The sequence below is a fragment of the Callionymus lyra genome, chromosome 6 (genome assembly GCF_982586985.1).
Source record: "Callionymus lyra chromosome 6, fCalLyr1.hap1.1, whole genome shotgun sequence".
Lineage (NCBI taxonomy): Eukaryota > Metazoa > Chordata > Actinopteri > Syngnathiformes > Callionymidae > Callionymus > Callionymus lyra.
In genome coordinates this window covers 29,255,642-29,278,836 of record NC_141823.1, presented here as the reverse complement: position 1 = coordinate 29,278,836, position 23,195 = coordinate 29,255,642, and the positions used below count along the sequence as shown (strand labels likewise).

General features: G+C 37.8%; 3 protein-coding genes across 4 annotated transcripts; 2 read left to right on the top strand and 1 right to left on the bottom strand.

Moving 5' to 3' along the window:
* Nucleotides 1–365: 365 nt before the first annotated feature.
* LOC148078057 (transcription factor A, mitochondrial-like) lies at nt 366–8,617 on the top strand. Its single transcript, XM_087794612.1, has 7 exons — nt 366–579; nt 6,422–6,555; nt 6,626–6,696; nt 6,775–6,903; nt 7,400–7,495; nt 7,868–7,924; nt 8,006–8,617. The coding sequence occupies exons 1-7, from the start codon at nt 494–496 to the stop codon at nt 8,192–8,194; spliced, it is 762 nt and encodes a 253-aa protein (XP_087650738.1). The 5' UTR covers nt 366–493; the 3' UTR covers nt 8,195–8,617.
* Nucleotides 8,618–8,874: 257 nt separating this feature from the next.
* Nucleotides 8,875–10,563, bottom strand: LOC148078056 (uncharacterized). The gene is made up of 5 exons (XM_087793982.1): nt 10,511–10,563; nt 10,290–10,441; nt 10,120–10,244; nt 9,237–9,389; nt 8,875–9,167 (listed from the first exon to the last, which is right to left on the bottom strand). Exons 1-5 carry the CDS (start codon nt 10,561–10,563, stop codon nt 9,030–9,032), a joined length of 621 nt encoding a protein of 206 aa, XP_087650108.1. The 3' UTR covers nt 8,875–9,029.
* Nucleotides 10,564–12,983: 2,420 nt separating this feature from the next.
* On the top strand, nt 12,984–20,069 carry LOC148078055 (transcription factor A, mitochondrial-like). 2 transcript variants are annotated; one of them, XM_087794615.1, is made up of 7 exons: nt 12,984–13,209; nt 17,519–17,652; nt 17,723–17,793; nt 17,872–18,021; nt 18,877–18,972; nt 19,351–19,407; nt 19,482–20,069. In XM_087794615.1, exons 1-7 carry the CDS (start codon nt 13,124–13,126, stop codon nt 19,626–19,628), a joined length of 741 nt encoding a protein of 246 aa, XP_087650741.1. In that variant the 5' UTR covers nt 12,984–13,123; the 3' UTR covers nt 19,629–20,069. The 2 variants fall into 2 exon arrangements, with proteins under 2 accessions (XP_087650741.1, XP_087650740.1); XM_087794614.1 differs by having other exon boundaries at nt 19,348–19,407.
* The last annotated feature ends 3,126 nt before the right edge of the window (nt 20,070–23,195 follow it).

Genomic DNA, 23,195 nt, shown 5'->3' with positions numbered 1-23,195 from the left:
AAATATATATATACAATGAGATTAATAAAATAAAAGAAGAGACAAGACATTAAAGTGGGCATATGAAATGAAACAATTCATAAAATAAATTCAATTAAGATACATAACATTAGAGTGGGCATTACAAATGAAAATGAATTAATGCAAATATAGAATAATATGCTTTCATTAAGCGGTGGGTTTTGTAAATAAAGACATTCACGTCTATGTACTGGTTTTGGTGCGTAGAAACAATGAACTCTCAAACTCAAACTATTCACAACAAAGCAGCAGTACCAAATGAGACCTGCAGGGAGCACTAGAATATGGAGTCTATCTTACATCGTACGCCGTGAAGAAGAAACTCCCACAATCCACCGGTGCAGGCTAAGGCGCCTTATGCTGCTGCATATCAATAAGAAAACGCTACTGTATGCTTTTCTAAAGCAAAACATCCTTCTTAAGTACACGTTTATCCTGATAAAAAAGATAAAAGACACGTGTAAACGCCGGCATGGCTCCTTTAGGCTTCATAACAGCCAGTGTGGGTCTGTTGACGAAGACCTTCAGCGTCTTTTCTTGTACGAGACCCCTGACGAGGTGAGTGTCCTGAACCGGAAAACTCTGTGGACAATAGTGAACATATCTTTGTCATGTTATGTTAAAATTAAATAAAATGCTATTAAGTTGACTATAGAATAAAGGGGCGACACATTTTTGCCTTGACTTCTTAACATGTAAACTGTCATGTGATCCAGTCTATACAGTTGCAGTCTCATGTTTATTCCAAGTACTCGCATAGATTCACACTTATGTATCTAAAGACCCGGTTCTCATTCTGTGATCGTAGTAACACACACTCATTACATCTCCCTTCTTTGAGTTCAGTCTCAGTTGCTGAAGTTTTCCAATCCTTCTCCCTGTCCAACCTAACTTTGACTTTCTGTCCTGGTTGTAGTGGCACCAGCGGGTGTGCAGAGTTTCTGTGATTGTAGAAGAATTCGTATGCTCGCTTAGCTCGAGAATCTCTCATCAGAACTTGGTCATGGTCCACTAGATCACATTGTAGTTTTTTCTCTAGCATGGGAACAGTGGTGCAGATCTGCCAACCTAACATCAGCAGGGCTGGACTGGCACCTGTAGATGACACAGGAGAAGCTCTGTAACACATCAGAGCCATGCATGGGTCAGGCTGCTTCAGAATCCGCTTGGCTGTTTGAACAGCTCTTTCTGCTGCTCCGTTTGCCTGGGGGTAATGTGGGCTGGCAGTTTTGTGATCAAACCCATAGTCTCTGCCGAATTCTCTTAAGTCTGATGATGAAAACTGTGTACCATTGTCACTCACTAACACTTGTGGTATTCCCCACCTGGCAAAGATACTTTTCAGTCTATTGATGACTTGAAGGCTTGATATGGAAGGTAAGTGTGCAATCTCAATGTTTCTTGTTTAGTAGTCAACTACTACGAGATAAATCTTCCCTTCTAACTTACACAAGTCGGCCGCAATCCTTTGCCACGGTCCCTCAGGACGTGGAGTGGTGATCAGAGGTTCACTTCTTTACTTGGGTTTTTGCTCAATACAGAATTTACACCTCATCACTGTCTCTTTTATTTCTTTGCTGATGCCAGGCCACCAAACACTCGTCTTGCTCTCTCTCTGCACTTGGTCAACCCCAGGTGTTCCTCGTGTATCTGTTTTATCACATTGGCTTGCATTTGCATCTGGATTACTATCCGGTCTTGGTAGAGAACAAGTCCCTCCTCTGACTCTGTGAAATGGTCTCTAGCTTTGAAGTATGCCTGATGGAATAAGTAAGCACTCATCTTACGTGAGTAACCAACCGTTCCGAGTGTAGATGATGACTGTTTGCAGATCTGAGTCCACCTTGGTTGCCTGTCTGCTCTCACGGAGTTTATCAGATGAAATAGGTTTGTTTGTCACAACAGTTTGGACGTATGCCTTCACGTCTCTCTCTGTTTCTGGTTCCGAGTCGTTGCTCACCGGGCTCCTCGACAGTGAATCGAGGAGGGTCCATCTGCAGCCGGTAATTTCAGACGGAACGTTAATCCAGACAGGAAGTTGCTTCAGACGAGTGATTTTTTTTAAACAGCGCCATTTTTAAATACCTGCGAGCATGTTTTTGTTAAACCAATCTGTAACACATTCAATTGATATACATGATTTTCATATCGAACGACAAAGCGTGACTAAATGTTATTAAACGGGGAGTTAGTTGAACATTCAACACGTATTTAGTTTATTTATAATCAGAAACAACCCAACTAGTCATTAAACAGCTTTCAAAATACTTCTGGCAGATAATGGCTGATCTAATGACACCTGTCACGAATGTGACTTAAATAAAAAGTAACATGTTTTGAAAACTATACCGCGCATGACAGGCACGTATACAGGTGTGACATGTTCCATTTTTATTTATTTTCGTTGTTTATGTCCTGCAGCAAGGGTCACCATAAACAAGTACTTATTGTATTGCTATGAACTATTAACTCACTTGTTTATTTTTACCATTAAAGAGAATCCCTCAATGTTTTCAGATAAAAGTTTTTGCGTATTGTCTCAAAATCAAACATAAATTAGTGTTAATTGATATAAAATCCTGAACAGTTTACCAAACAGACACTGGAACACTGTACACAATATCTTGACAGTGTCATTCTTTGTATCTGAATAAAACCATGCCAACATAAGGCTTAAATATGAGACACCTGCAACAGTAGTTTTCATCTGATGTATTAATTTTTGCATCGCTGTGAAGATTCATTTAGATGTTAACAACACATATATATTAATGACATCATTGAAAGACACACTGTTCATACAAACTTTATTTACATAAAACATCCACACAACAAAAAGCAACAAAGAAACCACATAACCCAAACTATGACATAAAAAACTAATCTCTCTGTCATCATGGGTGTCTGTGCTGCAATGGATTGGTTAGACATGGGTTCTTCACACAGTAATTTAATGTTGTAGGACTTGTCTTTCATAGAAGCCCCCAAAGTTCTCCCTCAGAACCAGGGTCCACCATTTCCTTATTGTCGGAAGGTCAGACTGGAAGACAAATATGTTTTCAAAGAACTCAATGTTTGTTTTTAGAAAAACACAGAGGTTTATATTTTCATTTTCACATACTGTTGTGAAGTTGTATGGTGCCGCAAGGCGTACTAAAAAAAAAACAAGAAAAAAGATAAATTGGAAACAAGTTAAATGATAAACGTGTTAAGTAGAACCCGAATTTGAAATAGTTACAACCATATCTCACCATCAGCATGAAGACTCCACAGTCAAGCCCACCAATTTGTTGTGGAGTGTGCTATATAAATATATATTAAATATATATATACAGTATATTAAAAAAAAAGAAAGTAAATGATAATGTGAGCTTTTCCACACTTTTTTTCTCTTTTTTTTGCCAAACCTTGTTTCACATCAGCTGCCAGGACATACTTTGGATGTGATCTTACTGCAAAGATAACAGATGAGTTTGTTAGCATTGTATGAAAAGGCCCATTGGAGTTTTAGTACTAAACACACACCAAAGAGTATTAATAATGAATACATTTTTCTGTTATTCAACGTGTTTTAAAGATACACACATCCATGCAACATGCAACCATGACAGCTGTATCACCACAATACGGATAATAGTACTGAGGTTCATCTGTGTATGGTATAGTCTGTCAAACATAAAAATGTAAACGGTTAGACTTTTATGATGCAGCATATGAGGAACTAACTAAAGATATACTGTACACACCTCCATGGATGATTGCCTTTCTGAAGTAGCTTTGTATGTGCTGTTGGGTTTTGTCCATCCGTGCTGGTTGGAATTTGGTGACCTCTCAAAAAGGGCAGCGATAGAACAAGCAACACTTTCTCAATGGTCATTTGGCTGTTCTCCATCTGTATTGATTATATTGAAATTAAAAAAAACATACAACAGTAAGTAAGTAATTAGTATTTGTAGAGCGCTTTTCTATATATATATATATATATATATATATATATTGAAGCTTAATAAGTCTAAGTTTAACCTTATATATATATATATAGAAAAGCGCTCTATATAATGTGTATATATATATATATATATATATATATACACACACATACCACTTCTGGAATTGGCCACGCCCCAAACACTCGTCTAAACCCACTTCCTGTCTGAATCGACGTAGGTCTGAATCCTCTGCAGCTTGATATACTTGAGTGAATCAGCTACGATAAGCTTTTTTCCTGGAATGTGGACAGCTGTAGCATTGAATCTCATGAGTCGCATCAAGAATCTTTGGCATCGCATCTGTGTTCTGTCCAGATCATATGAATTGATCAGTGGCACTAATGGTTTATGATCTGTTCGAACGAAAAATCCATCCATTCCTTGAAGATATCTAGCAAATCTTTCACAGGTCCAAACTGCTGCCAGACATTCCTTCTCAATTTGAGAATACCTCTTTTCCGTCTCAGTCATTGTCCTTGAGCAGAAAGCAACAGGTTTCAGCTGTCCGTCTTGCTCGCGGCTCCCAAACCATAGCTGCTTGCGTCTGCAGTGACAACTGTTTTGTTGTGTACATTATAGTAAGCAAGAACTGGTTCTGATGTAAGCATCGCTTTAGCTTTTCTTAGTGCTTGCTCTTGGGGTTCTCCCCATGTCCAAACACTTTCCTTCTTGAGCAACTCAGTGACTTGATGTAAAGTCGTTAAGAGCTTTGGAAGGAACTTTCCAAGATAGTTTATGAGTTTATTTGTCTCAGCTCTCCAAAATTTTTCGGACTTGGCATCTCCATAATAGCTTTTACCTTGCTCGTGTCTGGTTTTATTCCCTTTTCGCTTATTATGTGACCAAAGTAGTTGGTTTCTGACAGTCCAAGGTTAAACTTAGACTTATTAAGCTTCAACCCAGAACGTTTGATGGTCCTCAACACCTTTTTCAAGCGCCGATTATGCTCCTCCTCATTTGCACCGTACACAGGAATATCATCCATTACTGTGACAAATCCATCATGATCTTTCAGTAGGTCGATCATTAGTCTTTGGAATATCTCTCGGGCAGAGGATATTCCGAATGGCAAGTGTCTGAAGCAAAACCTCCCCATTGGCGTTATGAAGGTTGTTCACTTCTGGCTATTGGAGTCGAGAGGAATTTGCCGAAACCCACTGGATGCATCTAATGTGGAGAACACTTTAGCCTTTGCTAACTTTGGTGTGATGTCGTCTAAAGTGGGCAACATGCATCTCTCCCTCTTTACTGCTTTATTAAGGCTTTTCAGATCGACACACACTCGAACTGCAACTTTGTTCTTCATCTCCACAGGCACCATTGACGCGCACCAGTCAGTTTGCTCTGTGACACACTCAATTATTCCCAAGTTAAGCTCAGCTTCCATCTTAGGCAAAAGTGGAAATGGCACTCCACTAGGTGTTGTCAAAACTTGGGGCTCTGCTTCTGGTTTTAATTCTATTCGGACTGGACCACATTCAAGCAGCCCTATTTCTTCAAATACTTCACTGTACACTTCTGTTTTGACAGCATTAATCCTCATCAACATGCCCATTCTTTTGGCAGCCCCTCTACCTAACAGGTTCTGTGAGAATGACCCCTTAATTACCGTCACCCAAAATGCATATTTTTGCCCCTTATACAGGCTGTTCGCTAGGAACTTTCCTATATAGGTCAACTCCCCTCCTGGACTTGTGGTACTGCGTCCAGTCTTAATCAGCCGGGGTGTTATTGGCAGTTTGCTGAAGGTTTGTAGAGACATTATAGTGATATCTGCTCCTGTGTCAATCTTGAAATCCAGCAGATAGACGATGAGTGGCATGTGTGTTTACCAGTGAACAACTGAGTCATGAACATGATACTGTTATGTCTATAAGTTTGTTTCTATACAATATGGTCAGTTTATTTCATGTGAAGTTAGTGGGCTGAACAATAACTTTGATAAAACTAAATTAATGTAAGTTGGTAAGCCTCAGGTGATACAATATATTGCGATACTGTAGAAAAAACTATATTCTTGTAGTATTGTTTCAGGTTTTCCAGACCGCATGGACTTTACAACTTCTGAACTTTCAGAACTTTCACATTTGATCTGAAAAAAATGTGGTAAAAAATCAACACTACAATCAGCTGGTGTCGACTGTATCCTCTTGTCCTCAGTCACCACCATGATTATTGTGACTGTGATAAATTGTACACTACTGCTAAACCAAACTGCTCCATCTGTTAACCCTGCTTTAGGTTTGTAAACCTGTTTCATTGTTAGCTTTATTTATATAGTCTGTATAATCACTCACTGCCTCAAGTTTGACTTTCCTTTTTGTTTATTATACTTCAGGTATTGACGGAAATCACAGTAAAATGTTAAATCCAAATTTTTCTTGAATATCGTTCTACATTTGTGTATTCAGAGTTCTCTCTGCAACATACAAGGCCCCTGTCAGATGTCTGAGGACACCCAGCGAAGGACCTCCGAAGAGACCGATGAACAGTTACTTGAGATATTTAATGCAGCAGCAGCCGATCCTGAGCAAACAGAACCCAAGTAATTACATTCAGCCAATCAGCATCTTGAGTGAGTTTTGTCTCATTAAAATGATCACATCATCCGACAGGTTTTACATTATTGGAAATCACACAGAAGATTGCTCTTCAGTGGAAGACACTGAGTCCGGAACAAAAGAGGGTATTTGGTCTTAAGCGTATTAAACAACCTTGCGGTTAAACCAAAAGCTGACCTGTCATTTTTGTCCCTCCCTGGCAGCCTCACGTGGAAGCATATGAACGAGACAATCGGAGATATTATGACCAACTGACTCCTGCTCAGATCGAACTAAAAGCCAAGGAGAGGAAGCACAGGAGGGATAAAAGATTGGCCAGTGTCAAGAAGAGGGTAAGAATTCTGAAAAATGTTGACGGATGACAAATTAATGTTTACCACCTTCAAAATATGTTTTAAAGAATATCTATTCTTGCATTGAGAGGATATTCTGGTGTAACAAAGTTTTAATGATGTGCATTCAAAGTAGTAAAAAACTAAACTAGCAGAAATAGCAGGGACCAATAGGCGCGCTCCGTCCACAGTTGGGAAGAATTTTCTAATTCCAAACGGAAGCGGGTCAAGCAATCCCAGAATATCTTTTTAGGGTAGCCAGTGTAGGAGCCCCCTTGGTGGAAATATGACGGCACCCAGGCTACATTCAAAGCAGAACAATCACCTTTTATTTTACTTAAAAATGTTTTTAGAACTTGGAACACCTCAAATATATAGTTTTATAGTAATTGGTAAAAATGGTTGTTGGCAAGAAGGTGAAAATGTATGTGAAATGTTCAGACAAAACGTGTACTTAACTGTTTTTGGGCTTCAATTGCTCTGTTTATTTCTGAAGGAACGAACTCACTTCGGCAAACCCAAACGGACTCGCTCTGCTTTAAACATCTTCATGTCGGAGCACTTTGCTGAAGCTGAAGGAGACACCGCACTGGTTAGTTATCTGTGACACCTTTACATCTTTGTTGTTGACATTCCACTCCTAAAACATTGGCAATTATTTTTATAGTTTTATATTTTAATAACTTTAATACTGATGTTTCCACAAAATGACTTCAGTTCACAGGAAGTAAAACCAAATATCAAAGCATTAGAGCCTCTTTACACTTGAACACAGTGAAGGGCTTAATGATTCTTAGATGGATGGATGGATGGATGGATACACTTTATTGATCCCTGTGGAGGTCTCCTTTGGGAAATTGTTTATTTGAACCAATCGTTACAGCAAATATCAAATGATGCTTGTGAAAAGGTACAGTTCTGTTGATAAATCTGTTGTTGAGCTCTCATTATTTGTTCAATGAAGGTCAAGTTTAAGTCTCTGGCCGATGACTGGGGAAATCTTCTCAGCAACCAAAAGCAGGTGAGTTGCTGGTTTGTTAGCTTCTATCTTGAGCCACTTAAACTGTGACGCTGAATGTTTTTTTTTTAAACCAAACATCAGGTCTACAGAGATCTGGCCGAAGACGATAAAATACGGTACGAGAACGAGATGAAGTTGTGGGAGGACAGAATGGTCGACATTGGACGGGCAGACCTAGTCAGACACCGAACTATGGCCACCTACATTAAAATGTCAAAAAAAAGAACAAAGAAGAAGGTTGTTGTTGTTGCGAAGAAGAAAACTACCTGAAGAAGACAAAGACTCCGAAGAACAGCTCCTACAAACACTGTACTTGGTTTGGAAAAAACTTCAGGTTAAACACGTTCAGTGCTGTGTATCAATAAACGGCATAAGAGTAATAAAGCAATTTCCTGTTAAAACCCACTTTGGTGCCGTTGAAATTGACATGTTTTTAACGTTCAACTGAGTAAAACCACATGATTGAAGCTTTAAACGGAAAGAACCCGTGTACATTGTTCCCTTACTTAATCAAATATAACCAGAGCAGCAGATATTTTAGACAGATTTTCAGAACGTTAAAATCATGTCCGATTTTTTTATGAACATCACAGTTTACTTTTTTATGAAACATTGTTGTTCTGCTGTTGACGGCCACTTTTTTTGTGTCATGTATCTACTGATTAAACATTTGCATTTGAATCAAGAGAAAAAGCCTCATTACTTTTTAAATCCCTGTAGCTTTGGTCATCTCTAAGAAATTATTCTATAAAAGAATAACAAGAATGAGTAATAATACAATCATTCATTATGTTGGTTGTTGCAAATATAACACGAAACATCACAATTTGTATAGAAAACACTGTAAAACTATCCATGAGTGACGACCTTAAACAGAAATAACGATCGAAATGTTGCAACAGGAACCAAAAAGGTTTAGAAAGCAACTCTACAAGTGAATACTGTTGAACTGTGCATCATGAAGCAAAACAATTATGGCCTTTGACACGATTGAGCTGTTTTAATATTTTTGCTTGACCTTTACAAAAAGAGCTCTTACAGAAGAAATGGTGAAAAGTAGCTGCCAAGTAAGAAATTCTCCAGAGCTGAACCCCTACTGTGTTGATCAGGACATTTGCTGCTGAGCCACAGTCTGAGCCAGCAAAGCTTGAAAGTTTGGAGACGACACCAGTTTGTGCTCCACGTTTCCCAGAACCATCATGTCACCAGTCTTGCCTTCAGAGAGTTGGACAGACACCAGTTGCTATGGTGACAGAAGCACAGAGTTAATGACACCAGGAACATAATGCCGACATCACATTAGACCAAGTACCTGCAGGAAGGAGAAGGCAGCTCCTTCTGTGACATCGAGGACAACGTCACCCAGTTTCAGCTCCAACTTTCCGGATTTCCTGATCAGGAGTTTACCCAGGAGCCCCTCTGAGAACTCGGACATTGCCAGACTCCTCTCCTTCACACTGGCCAGCTAGACACAATAAGATGCAGTTCATCAATAAGGACACCATCCTCTTCACAGCACCATAGACTGACAGAGGAGCAGCTTCAGTGACAGACTGCTGTCAATGTCCTGCTCCACTGAAAGACTGAGGAGATCATTCCCCCCCCCCCATGCCATCAGACTCTTCAACCTGCATCACACATGACGCAGACTCATCCCATCCTTTTTAACGATTTACATATTTTTTAAATATTTTTATTTTATTTTATTCTTTTTTGTTTTGTTTTTTTTCTCCCTTTTTATACATATGTTTCAGTATATTTTAGACTGTACATAACTTGCATGCCTCTGTGTTCTATCTCTTTGTTCTGGAGCTGCTGAACCGTGAATTTCTCTAAGGAGATGAATAAAGTATCTATCTATCTATCCATCTATCTCATTTAAGAAGACTGGGTCACAGAAAAGTCCAGTCCAGTTTAATGTGTGACCACACAACAGTAATGGAAACATTACAATAAAAAATGTACAGATGTGTGGCCTGTTGGGTCAGCAGAACTCACTTGTGACAAAAGGACAACATTCATTTCAATCTGGATGATTATGATGTTAGATTGACTGTAGGAGTGTACGACTTTAAGATTGACTGTTAGCTTGAGCTCCAACAATTATATTAAATATATAAAAACAAAAACGCTTCTGAGACAGGATGACTGCATAGTAATTTGTGGACCACAGATCCATTTCCAGTCTTACTTACATCGTCTCTCTGCAGTTTACTAAGTATGTCGTCCTCCCTCTCCTCCGACTCCTCTCTTTCTTTGTTTACAGCTTTACTGAGAGCAGACTTGGAGGAATATCTCTTGTCGGCGTCCACACTCCACCCTGCAGACACCCTCAGGTAAGAAAAAACAAGATCCAGACACACACCTGATTTACGGTCTATGCTGGCAGGACCCTGCTCAAAAATGGAGTGAGACTGGATAGTCCGAGGCTCTTTCCTTCTTCCTCGGCTCTCCCTCCGCCTCTCATCCCTCTGTCTTCTCTCTTTCTTCGGAGCCGCACGGACTTCTTCCTTGAACCTGGAGAATTAAGATATCCAGAAGAACCAATACACAGACAGCAAACAGTGAAGGAAGAATGTGACTCACTCTTCTTTGCTTTTTCGTACAGCATGGACATTTGGCTCGATCGTTTTCTTCATGGGGGAACAGAAGAAAATATCAGTCTGTTATTGATTCATTGGTTGCCAAACCTGTTATATCTGCATAACAATACTGTTGTAGAGTTTTTTAATCTTAGTGAACAGTAAGTATTTTTTTAATTTAATTTAATTAAAATAAAAGATCATCTGGTGTATCTGATACATTTATTAAAAATATTATATTAGTCTCTCTGCTGTCTGATCTATTTAGAGCAGAGATGGGCAATTGGATTTCTTTCAGCTGCCACATTATTGACAGTTATAAGAGGCAGACAAGTGAAAAGAAAGAAGGGAAGAAAACATTATAAAACGAATAAATAAAAGGACATTGTTAAATACTCTATAGCCTTAATCTGATTGTATTTCATTATTGTGATCATATGATTATTTTAACATTTATTTTATAACATAAAGGAAGACAACACCATATTTAATATATTCATATATATATGTCATAATAAATTGCCATTAAAGTAGTTGTTAGGACTGTATTTTAAAAAGCAGATATTAAAAGAAAACAGGAGTAAAACGTTCTATACATAGAAATAGAAAGACACGGTTATTTTCAAAACACTTATGACATAAGCTCATTTTATGGTTAAATTGTGTAAATGTGCTTCTAGAATTATCACAACGTTTTAACAATTCTTACCTTCGTGTTGTTAAAAACATCGCCTAACATCAGGTCCCGGGTCCGTAGTTACGACAGTCTACCAAGAGGGGGCGTGCTTGGCGTTATTCCTGCCCGGTTTGATAGTATTCTGCTGAGAGGAAAGCTCGCGCTTGGTCCACTCGTAAGTCCAGAAGATATATTATTATAGATATATTTTATATAAGTATATATTTTAACTGTGTATTGTTTTTGATTGTTAAAGCGCTTTGTGACCCTGGTCTAGAAAGACGCTTTACAAATAACCTTTACTTACTTACTTACTTTTACATATCATTCTGATGAATGATTGTCATGGTAGTACATGGAAGTACCGGGAATAAGATCCACCCTGCTGCAACTCCATTAGGAATTAGTAAATTAAAATTATGTATATTCTGTACATTTCTCATTCTGATTCTAATTCTGAATAAATACTGAAAACGGATTGATAGTTTTACATGGAAAGACAGAAAGTTACTTATTTCTCTAATTGGCTTATATAAGTTCATTTATTTTTTGGCCTTTGATCACAAATAACATATATAAGCACACAAGTACCAAATCTTAATCTCAATATTAGAAATAAACTTGAAAAGGTCAAAATTGACTAAAATGTGTCTTGAAGGAGTACATGCGTACTATTTAGGTTTTTGTTCATTTTAACAACCAAAAAAAAGAAACACATTCAAGCAGCTGGAAAACAGAATTCTGGGATATTTTTTCAATTACATTAGGGTCAATTCAAAATGTTATTCACATGTCTCTTTCTAAATTACATGGTGATATAGGTTGCACAATGTTAAAAAGTAACTATAGAAGATACTATAAAACATTTAAAAGCTGACTAATCTGTGTTTATGTACTTTCCTCATGATTTCTCTTATGGCAATTCTATATAGGACAAACACAACTAGGTCATTGGACCTCAAATCATTAAAATGTCCCTTTTGTAACTTAATGCAAAGCATATTCAGTAATTATTTAATCATTTTATTAATACATGTTTCTTAATGGTTCAGGGCATAATGCAAATATATAATTATCATTATAAAAAATGATGTCTCCTTCTGTATGTTGATGATTTTAAAATTACAATGATAGATATGGTGTCAAACTTTGTAATAAACTGTCAGTCCACTTTTATGAAGATATTATATTTCCTGCAGCAGCATATATTCATTAACAAAACAACCCAAGTGATAACGTCAGCAAACCACCACAATGTGTTGCCCCAGCTCTTTTGTAGTCCTTAAAACCAGTACAATACAAAAACTATTTATATAAATAAAAGTAACACCCCATGATATAAATAAATCACAATAAATTGGGAATAAAAATGAAACAATGCATTTTTAAAATAAAATAAAATAAGAGGCATTAAATTAAAGCGGGCATAAACAATGCAATTACTTAATCAATGAAATTAAAAACAAATATATAAAATAAAAGAAGAGACAAGACATTAAAGTGGGCATATGAAATGAAACAATTCATAAAATAAATTCAATTAAGATACATAACATTAGAGTGCGCATTAAAAATGAAAATGAATGAATGCAAATATAGAATAATATGCTTTCATTAAGCAAGAGTGGGTTTTGTAAATAAAGACATTCACGTCTATGTTCTGGTTTTGGTGCGTAGAAACAATGAACTCTCAAACTCAAACTATTCACAACAAAACAGCAGTACCAACTGAGCCCTGCAGGGAGCACTAGAATATGGAGTCTATCTTACATCGTACGCCGTGAAGAAGAAACTCCCACAATCCACTGGTGCAGGTTAATGCGCCTTATGTTGCTGCATGTCAATAAGAAAACGCTACTGTATGCTTTTTTAAAGCAAAACATCCTTCTTAAGTACACGTTTATCCTGATAAAAAGATAAAAGACACGTGTAAACGCCGGCATGGCTCCTTTAGGCTTCATAACAGCCAGTGTGGGTCTGTTGACGAAGACCTTCAGCGTCTTTTCTTGTACGAGACCCCTGACGAGGTGAGTGTCCTGAACCGGAAAACTCTGTGGACAATAGTAAACATATCTTTGTCATGCTATGTTAAATTTAAATAAAATGCTTTTAAGTTGACTATAGTATAAAGGGGCGACACATTTTTGCCTTGACTTCTTAACATGTAAACTGTCATGTGATCCAGTCGATACAGTTGCAGTCTTATGTTTATTCCAAGTACTCGCATAGATTCACACTTATGTATCTAAAGACCCGGTTCTCATTCTGTGATCGTAGTAACACACACTCATTACATCTCCCTTCTTTGAGTTATTATGGAGATATAACATATTTTAATAATGCCTTTTTAATATAAACTATAACTTGTGATTACAAGAACATCTCTAGGACTTTGGGGTAGACTGCCCTCAATCCAGGGTGATATAGAGATTATTCTGCCCTCGGTAATCACTGGTCCTAAACAAACATTCAAATGTTGATCTTTCAATAGTTTCTGGAACCTGAAATGTTAACACATTTAACAAACGTTTTAGGTCTCTCTGAACCTCCGGGGATGTCTAGCTTCACGGCCTCTAGAGGCCAGTCTGGTTACAGTTTCTGGAACAGGCCCTGATGGTGGTTTGTCCTGCAGTGACCTTGCTTCTCTGCGTAGCCCAGGAACTAGATGTTTGGATCGGGACGTCCTCACACTGCTGTTCTTCACCAGTAGCGTCATTGATGTCTGGATTCAACTGCAGGTGTCTCCTGTTCTGACGCATCAATGCACGGTTCCCCGTTTCAACAAGATAGGAACGTGGTTTAGCTTATTCTTCAGTCACAGTTGCTGGAGTCTTCCAATTCTTCTCCCTGTCCAACCTAACTTTAGCTCGAGAATCTCTCATCAGAACTTGGTCATGGTCCACTAGATCAGATTCTAGTTTTTTCTCTAGCATGGGAACAGTGGTGCAGATCTGCCGACCTAACATCAGCTGGGCTGGACTGGCACCTGTAGATGACACAGGAGAAGCTCTGTAACACATCAGAGCCATGCATGGGTCAGGCTGCTTCAGAATCCGCTTGGCTGTTTGAACAGCTCTTTCTGCTGCTCCGTTTGCCTGGGGGTAATGTGGGCTGGCAGTTTTGTGATCAAACCCATAGTCTCTGCCGAAGTCTGATGATGAAAACTGTGTACCATTGTCACTCACTAACACTTGTGGTATTCCCCACCTGGCAAAGATACTTTTCAGTCTATTGATGACTTGAAGGCTTGCACGTCACTCTTTTTTTCTGGTTCCGAGTCGTTGGTTTTCCTGGAATGTGGACAGCTGTAGCATTGAATCTCATGAGTCGCATCAAGTATCTTTGGCATCGCATCGGTGTTCTGTCCAGATCATATGAATTGATCAGAGGCACTGATGGTTTATGATCTGTTTGAACGAAAAATCCATCCATTCCTTGAAGATATCTAGCAAATCTTTCACAGGTCCAAACTTCTGCCAGACACTCCTTCTCAATTTGAGAATACCTCTTTTCCACCTCAGTCATTGTCCTTGAGCAGAAAGCAACAGGTTTCACAACTGTTTTGTTGTGTACATTATAGCAAGCTAGAACTGGTGCTGATGTAAGCATCGCTTTAGCTTTTCTTAGTTCTTGCTCTTGGGGTTCTCCACACACTTTCCTATCTTTAGCAAGTCAGTGACTGGATGTAAAGTCATTAAGAGCTTTGGAAGGAACTTTCCAAGATAGTTTGAGCCCCAAAATTTGTCTCAGCTCTCCAAAATTTTTCGGACTTGGCATCTCCATAATAGCTTGTACCTTGCTCGTGTCTGGTTTTATTCCCTTTTCGCTTATTATGTGACCAAAGTAGTTGATTTCTGACAGTCTAAGGTTAAACTTAGACTTCATAAGCTTCAACCCAGAACGTTTGATGGTCCTCAACACTTTTTTCAAGCGCTGATTATGCTCCTCCTCATTCGCACCGTACACTGGAATATCATCCATTACTGTGACACTTCTGTTTTGACAGCATTAATCCTCATCAACATGCCCATTCTCTTGGCAGCCCCTCTACCTAACAGGTTCTGTGAGAAGGATCCCTTAATTACCGTCACCCAAAATGCATATTTTTACCACTTATACAGGCTGTTCTCTAGGAATTTTCCTATACAGGTCAACTCCCCTCCTGGACTTGTAGTACTGCGTCCAGTCTTAATCAGCCGGGGTGTTATTGGCAGTTTGCTGAAGGTTTGTAGAGACATAATAGTGATATCTGCTCCTGTGTCAATCTTGAAATCCACCAGATAGACGATGAGTGGCATGTGTGTTTACCAGTGAACAACTGAGTCATGCTGATCAATCATTGTTGTCTTTTCATGCACAGCACCTAAGAAAAAAGTTTATTCTTGGTCTGAACATCCCTGAGCAGTTTTCACTTCTCTCACCATCTTAGTTTGGCAAACACTCTCAAAATGTCCCATTTTGTTACATCTCCTGCATCTTTTGTTTTGGGAGCTGGACACATTTTCTCTTTTCTGTGTGTCCTATTGCACCGTGAGCACTTATTCTGGTCGTTATTTTCACATTTTTTTCTCCACTGATGCTGATCAGACTCTCTTTTCCTGCTCATGTGATGTGAAGTTTTGTTTCTGACAGCATTTAACAAGCAATCAGATCGCATTTCAACACTTTGTTTTTTAATCTGCTCGCTCTGACGAGCCACTTGGATCGTTTTCTCAAGGGTTAGGTCTGCCTCAAGCTGCAGCCTCTGAGAAACGTCACCGTCTATCAGACCGTCACAATACGGTCCCGTATTTGTTCGTCTTTTGTTGCGCCAAATTCACAATGTCGAGCAAGATCATAGAGACTCCTCACAAAAGCTTTGACTGTCTCTCCGGGCTTCTGGACTCTATTATGAAAACACGCACGCTCATGATTGTCGTCGAACTTTCCCACTACCGTGTCATAGTCAAGCTCCGGATGTGCGTCTCCTTCTGCAAACGTGAATGACTCGTATATAGGCTCCACTTCTCGCCCCATTGCATACAGAAGAGAGTTTACTTCTCCGCTTTCTCAGTCGAGCTTCGACGCCACTCGAAATCGGACAAAACGTCATCTCCACACCGACCGTTCCACTGGCTGTGAAAAATCGAATTGTTACGCTGGTCCAAACTTTGCCATAACTCCTTGTCATGTGATCCAGTAATCCAGTCGATATAATTGCAGTCTTATGTTTATTCCAAGTACTCGCATAGATTCACACATGCATCTAACGAACCGATTCTCATTCTGTGTGACCTCTCACGTCACCTCCATTACCGTAGTAACACATAAACACGCACTCATTACATAAACAAATAGCATTTTCTGAAGGGAAAAACAGATTAAAGGAAACCATTCTGTTAATAATGTGTTCTAGATACGACCATTAACTTACTATGGTTATGTTCTACCTACAAATTGGCATTTGGTCATTTTAATGCATGTCCAACATCGGATTTTAAACCTTTTTTTTTGTTTTTAACTTATCTTATTGACCCTTTTTAATCTGTTGAACACATGACATGATACTTATTTGAATGCCATTAAGAGAAATGGAAAGAAACGATATGAGACAGTAATGAAAGAAGTAGCCACCATTAAATGGCTGTCTTGGTGCTTGGTTCTATTTTTCTAGTGCTCATTGTGTGAGTTATTTTAATTCATTCTTTTATTCTGTACTTCCACCATAAAAATGCTGTGTTTACAAAACTGGCAATATAGGTCCCTGATTCTTAAATCACAACGATCACAACCATTCCAAAGTCAGTGGACCGACATGACACTGTTATGTCTATAAGTTTGTTTCTATACAATATGGTCAGTTTATTTCATGTGAAGTTAGTGGGCTGAACAATAACTTTGATAAAACTAAAGTAATGTAAGTTGGTAAGTATCAGGTGATACAATATATTGCAATACTGTAGAAAAAACTATATTCTTGTAGTATTGTTTCAGGTTTTCCAGACCGCATGGACTTTAAAACTTCTTTCATTTGATCTGAAACCAAAATTTGTTCAAAAATCAGCACTAAAATCAGCTAGTGTCGACTGTATCCTCTTGTCCTCAGTCATCACCATGATTGTTGTGACTATGATAAATTGTACACTACTGCTAAACAGAACTGCTCCATCTGTTAACCCTGTTTTAGGTTTGTAAACCTGTTTCATTGTTAGCTTTATTTTTATAGTCTGTATAATCACTCACTGCCTCAAGTTTGACTTTCCTTTTTGTTTATTATACTTCAGGTATTGACGGAAATCACAGTAAAATGTTAAATCCTAATTTCTCTTGAATATCTTTCTACATTTGTGTATTCAGAGTTCTCTCTGCAACATACAAGGCCCCTGTCAGATGTCTGACGACACCCAGCGAAGGACCTCCGAAGAGACCGATCAACAGTTACTTGAGATATTGTTTGCAGCAGCAGCCGATCCTGAGCAAACAGAACCCAAGTAATTACATTCAGCCAATCAGCATCTTGAGTGAGTTTTGTCTCATTAAAATGATCACATCATCCGACAGGTTTTACATTATTGGAAATCACACAGAAGATTGCTCTTCAGTGGAAGATACTGAGTCCAGAACAAAAGAGGGTATTTGGTCTTAAGTCTATTAAACAACCTTGCGATTTAACCAAAAGCTGACCTGTCATTTTTGTCCCTCCCTGGCAGCCTCACGTGGAAGCATTTGAACGAGACAAGGAGAAGTTTAAACTGGACATTCAGAGATATAATGACCAACTGACTCCTGCTCAGATCGAACTAAAAGCCAAGGAGAGGAAGCACAGGAGGGATAAAAGATTGGCCAGTGTCAAGAAGAGGGTAAGAATTCTGAAAAATGTTGACAGATGACAAATTAATGTTTACCACCTTCAAAATATGTTTTAAAGAATATCTATTCTTGCATTGAGAGGATATTCTGGTGTAACAAAGTTTTAATGATGTGCCTTTAAAGTAGTAAAACAATTGTCTGGGAATTGACGCTAAACCCGCTTCAGTTTGGAATTAGAAATCAGTTAATGAAGGCATCATGTGGTGCACACTGGGCAATAACCCTCTTCCGATTGGATGACCCTTCCATAGCGCTATCCTATCAGATCGCCTTATTAATCATGTGACCGTGTTGTTGTTTTGGCCTTCGAAATCTCCAGTGTTGCTCACGTTTCAGCTCTGAAACTCCGTCTAAATCAGCAAGAACAGACGAAATCGCCTGTTCAATCAAGCTACTAGTATCGCTAGCGTCGGCTTCCGCGTCGGCCATGTTGATGATGATGTGAAGCCCTGACGATGGGGCGGAAATAGCAGGGACCAATCAGCGCGCTTCGTCAACAGTTGGGAAGAATTTTCTAATTCCAAACGGAAGCGGGTCAAGCGATCCCAGAATATCTTTTTAGGGTAGCCAGTGTAGGAGCCCCCTTGGTGGAAATATGACGGCACCCAGGCTACATTCAAAGCAGAACAATCACCTTTTATTTTACTTAAAAATGTTTTTAGAACTCAGAACACCTCAATTATATAGTTTTATAGTAATTGGTAAAAATGGTTGTTGGCGAAAATGTATGTGAAATGTTCAGACAACACGTGTACTTAACAGTTGTTGGGCTTCAATAACTCTGTTTATTTCTGAAGAATAAGATGACATCAGTGACAAAGTTGCTTCATTTCTTCCTAATGCAGGAACAAACCAAATTCGACAAACCCAAACGGACTCGCTCTGCTTTAAACATCTTCATGTCAGAGCACTTTGCTAAAGCTGAAGGAGACACCGCACTGGTTAGTTATCTGTGACACCTTTACATCTTTGTTGTTGACATTCCACTCCTAAAACATTGGCAATTATTTTTATAGGTTTATATTTTAATAACTTAAACATATTTCCCTCTTTAATACTGATGTTTCCAAAAAATGACTTCAGTTCACAGGAAGTAAAACCAAATATCAAAGCATTAGAGCCTCTTTACACTTAGTGAAGGGCTTAATGAATCATAGATGGATGAATGGATGGATACACTTTATTGATCCCTCTGGAGGTCTCCTTTGGGAAATTGTTTATTTGAACCAATCATCACAGCAAATATCAAATGATGCTTGTGAAAAGGTACAGTACTGTTGATAAATCTGGTGTTGACCTTTCATTATTTGTTTAAGAAGGTCAAGTTTAAGTCTCTGGTCGATGACTGGATAAATCTTCTCAGCAACCAAAAGCAGGTGAGTTGCTGGTTTGTTAGCTTCTATCTTGAGCGACTAAAACTGTGACACTAAATTTTTAAACCAAACATCAGGTCTACAGAGATCTTGCCGAAGACGATAAAATCCGGTACAAGAACGAGATGAAGTTGTGGGAGGACAGAATGGTCGACATTGGACGGGCAGACCTGGTCAGACGCGGAACTATGGCCACCTACAATAAAATGTCAAAAAAAGAATGAAGAAGAAGGTTGCTGTTGTTGCAAAGAAGAGAAATACCTGAAGAAGACAAAGACTCCAAAAAACAGCTCCAACAAACACTGTACTTAGTTTGGAAAAAACTTGTCATGAAGCTTAAACACGTTCAGTGCTGTGTATCAATAAACGGCACAAAAGTAATAAAGCAATTTTCTGTTAAAACCCACTTTGGTGCCGTTGAAATTGACATGTTTTTTAACGTTCAACTGAGTAAAACCACATTATTGAAGCTTTAAACGGAAAGAAACCATGTACATTCTTCCCTTACTTAATCAAATATAACCAGAGCAGCAGATATTGTACAGATTTTCAGACCGTTAAAATCATGTCTGACTCAAAAACTTTTTTATGAAACGTTGTTGTTCTGCTGTTGACGGCCATTTTTTTTGTGTCAAGTATCTACTGATTAAATATTTGCATTTCAATCAAGAGAAAAAGCCTCATTACTTTTTAAATCCCTTTAGCTTTGGTCATCTCTAAGAAAAGATTCTATAAAAGAATAACAAGAATGAGTAATAATACAATCATTTATTATGTTGGTTGTTGCAAATATAACACGAAACATCACAGTTTGTATAGAAAACACTAAAACTATCCATGAGTGACGACCTTAAACAAAAATAACGATCGATATGTTGCAACAGGAACCAAAAAGGTGCAGAAAGCAACTCTACAAGTGAATACTGTTGAACTGTGCATCATGAAGCAAAACAATTATGGCCTTTGACACGATTGAGCTGTTTTAATATTTTTGCTTGACCTTTACAAAAAGAGCTCTTACAGAAGAAATGGTGAAAAGTAGCTGCCAAGTAAGAAATTCTCCAGAGCTGAACCCCTACTGTGTTGATCAGGACATTTGCTGCTGAGCCACAGTCTGAGCCAGCAAAGCTTGAAAGTTTGGAGACAACACCAGTTTGTGCTCCACGTTTCCCAGAACCATCATGTCACCAGTCTTGCCTTCAGAGAGTTGGACAGACACCAGTTGCTATGGTGACAGAAGCACAGAGTTAAGTTAGGTCCTGAAGCAGGTGGACTAAGGAATCTGTCCTTCCAGGACCCTCACAAGAAAGAGACCTCAGGCTCTCTGGACCTGCAGTCATCAAAGGTCAAATGTCTTTTCAAATGTGTAATAAAAACATAAAAGCTTGTTTAAGTCAGAGGACAATAGAGGCTTTCACTTACTTAAAGTGCATGTGGGTGCTTCAATGCTTGTGGACTTGCTCAATGGAAGCAGAATGGGCTTGAGTTCGGCATCATTTCTTAGGCCAGGGTCGTCTATGAACTGACAAAAGGACAACATTAATTTCAATCTGGATGATTATGATGTTAGCTTGACTGTAGGAGTGTAAGACTTTAAGATTGACTGTTAGCTTGAGCTAGTATCTAGTCTCTCTGCTGTCTGATCTATTTAGAGCAGAGATGGGCAATCGTATTTCTTTGAGCTGCCACATTATTGACAGTTAAAAGAGGTAGAAAAGTGGAAAGAAAGAAGGGAAGAAAACATTATAAAACGAATAAATGAAAGAACATTGTTAAATACTCTATAGCCTTAATCTGATTGTATTTCATTATTGTGATTATTTGATTATTTTAAAATTTAATTTATAAATTAAAGAAAAGAAAACACCATATTTAATATATTTTAAAATGTCATATTAAATTGCCATTAAAGAAGTTGTTTAGATAGTATTTTAAAAAGCAGATATTAAAACACATATGACATACGATCATTTTATGGTGAAATTGTGTAAATGTGCTTCTATAATTATCACAACGTTTTAACAATTCTTACCTTCGTTTTTTTAAAAGCACCGCCTAACGTCAGGTCCCGGGTCCGTAGTGACGACAGTCTACCAAGAGGGGGCGTGCTTGGCGTTATTCCTGCCCGGTTTGATAGCATTCTGCTTAGAGGAAAGCTCGCGCTTGGTCTACTCGTAAATCCAGAAGATATATTATTATAGATATATTTTATATAAGTATATATTTTAACTGTGTATTGTTTTTGATTGCTAAAGCGCTTTGTGACCCTCATCTAGAAAGACGCTTTACAAATAACCTTTACTTACTTACTTACTTTTACATATCAATCTGATAAATGATTGTCATGGTAGTACATGGAAGTACCTGGAATAAGATCCACCCTGCTGCAACTCCATTAGGAATTAGTAAATTAAAATTATGTATATTCTGTACTGCCACCACAAGAAAATCCTAAACTTTGTTTTCAACACTGTCAATAAACATTTCTGATTCTGATTCTGAATAAATGCTAAACACGGATTGATAGTTTTACATGGAAAGACAGAAAGTTATTTATTTCTCTAATTGGCTTATGTAAGTTCATTTATTTTTCAGCCTTTGATCACAAATAACATACTGTATATAAGCACAAAAGTACCAAATCTTAATCTCAATATTAGAAATAAACTTGAAAAGGTCAAAAATGAAAAAAAATGTGTGTTGGAGTACATGCGTACTATTTAGGTTTTTGTTCATTTCAACAACAAAAAAAAAAAACACATTCAAGCAGCTGGAAAACAGAATTCTGGGCTATTTTTTCAATTACATTTGGGTCAATTCAAAATGTTATTCACATGTCTCTTTCTAAATTACATGGTGATATAGGTTGCACAATGTTAAAAATTACCTGTAGAAGATACTGTAAAACATTTTAAAGCTGAATAATCTGTGTTTATGTACTTTCCTCATGATTTCTCTTATGGCAATTCTATATAGGACAAACACAACTAGGTCATTGGACCTAAAATCATTAAAGTGTCCTTTTTGTAACTTAATGCAAAGCATATTCAGTAATTATTTAATCATTTTATTAATACATGTTTCTTAATGGTTCAGGGTATAATGCAAATATATAATTGTCATTATAAAAAATGATGTCTCCTACTTTATGTTGATGAATTAAAAATTACAATGATAGATATGGTGTCAAACTTTGTAATAAACTGTCAGTCCACTTTGATGAAGATATTATATTTCCTGCAGCAGCATATATTCATTAACAAAACAACCCAAGTGATGACGTCAGCAAACCACCACAATGTGTTGTCCCTAAAACCAGTAGAATACAAAAACTATTTATATAAGTAAAAGTAACACCCCATGATATAAATAAATCAAAATCATAATTACAAAAAAATGGGAATAAAAAATGAAACAATGCATTTTTAAAATAAAATAAAATAAGAGGCATTAAATTAAAGCGGGCATAAACAATGAAACAATAATCAATGAAATTAAAGACAAATATATACAATGAGGTGAATAAAATAAAAGAAGAGACAAGGCATTAGTGGGCATATGAAATGAAACAATTCATAAAATAAATTCAATTAAGATACATAACATTAGAGTGGGCATAAAAAATGAAAATGAATTAATGCAAATATAGAATAATATGCTTTCATTAAGCGGTGGGTTTTGTAAATAAAGACATTAACGTCTATGTACTGGTTTTGGTGCGTAGAAACAATGAACTCTCAAACTCAAACTATTCACAACAAAACAGCAGTACCAACTGAGCCCTGCAGGGA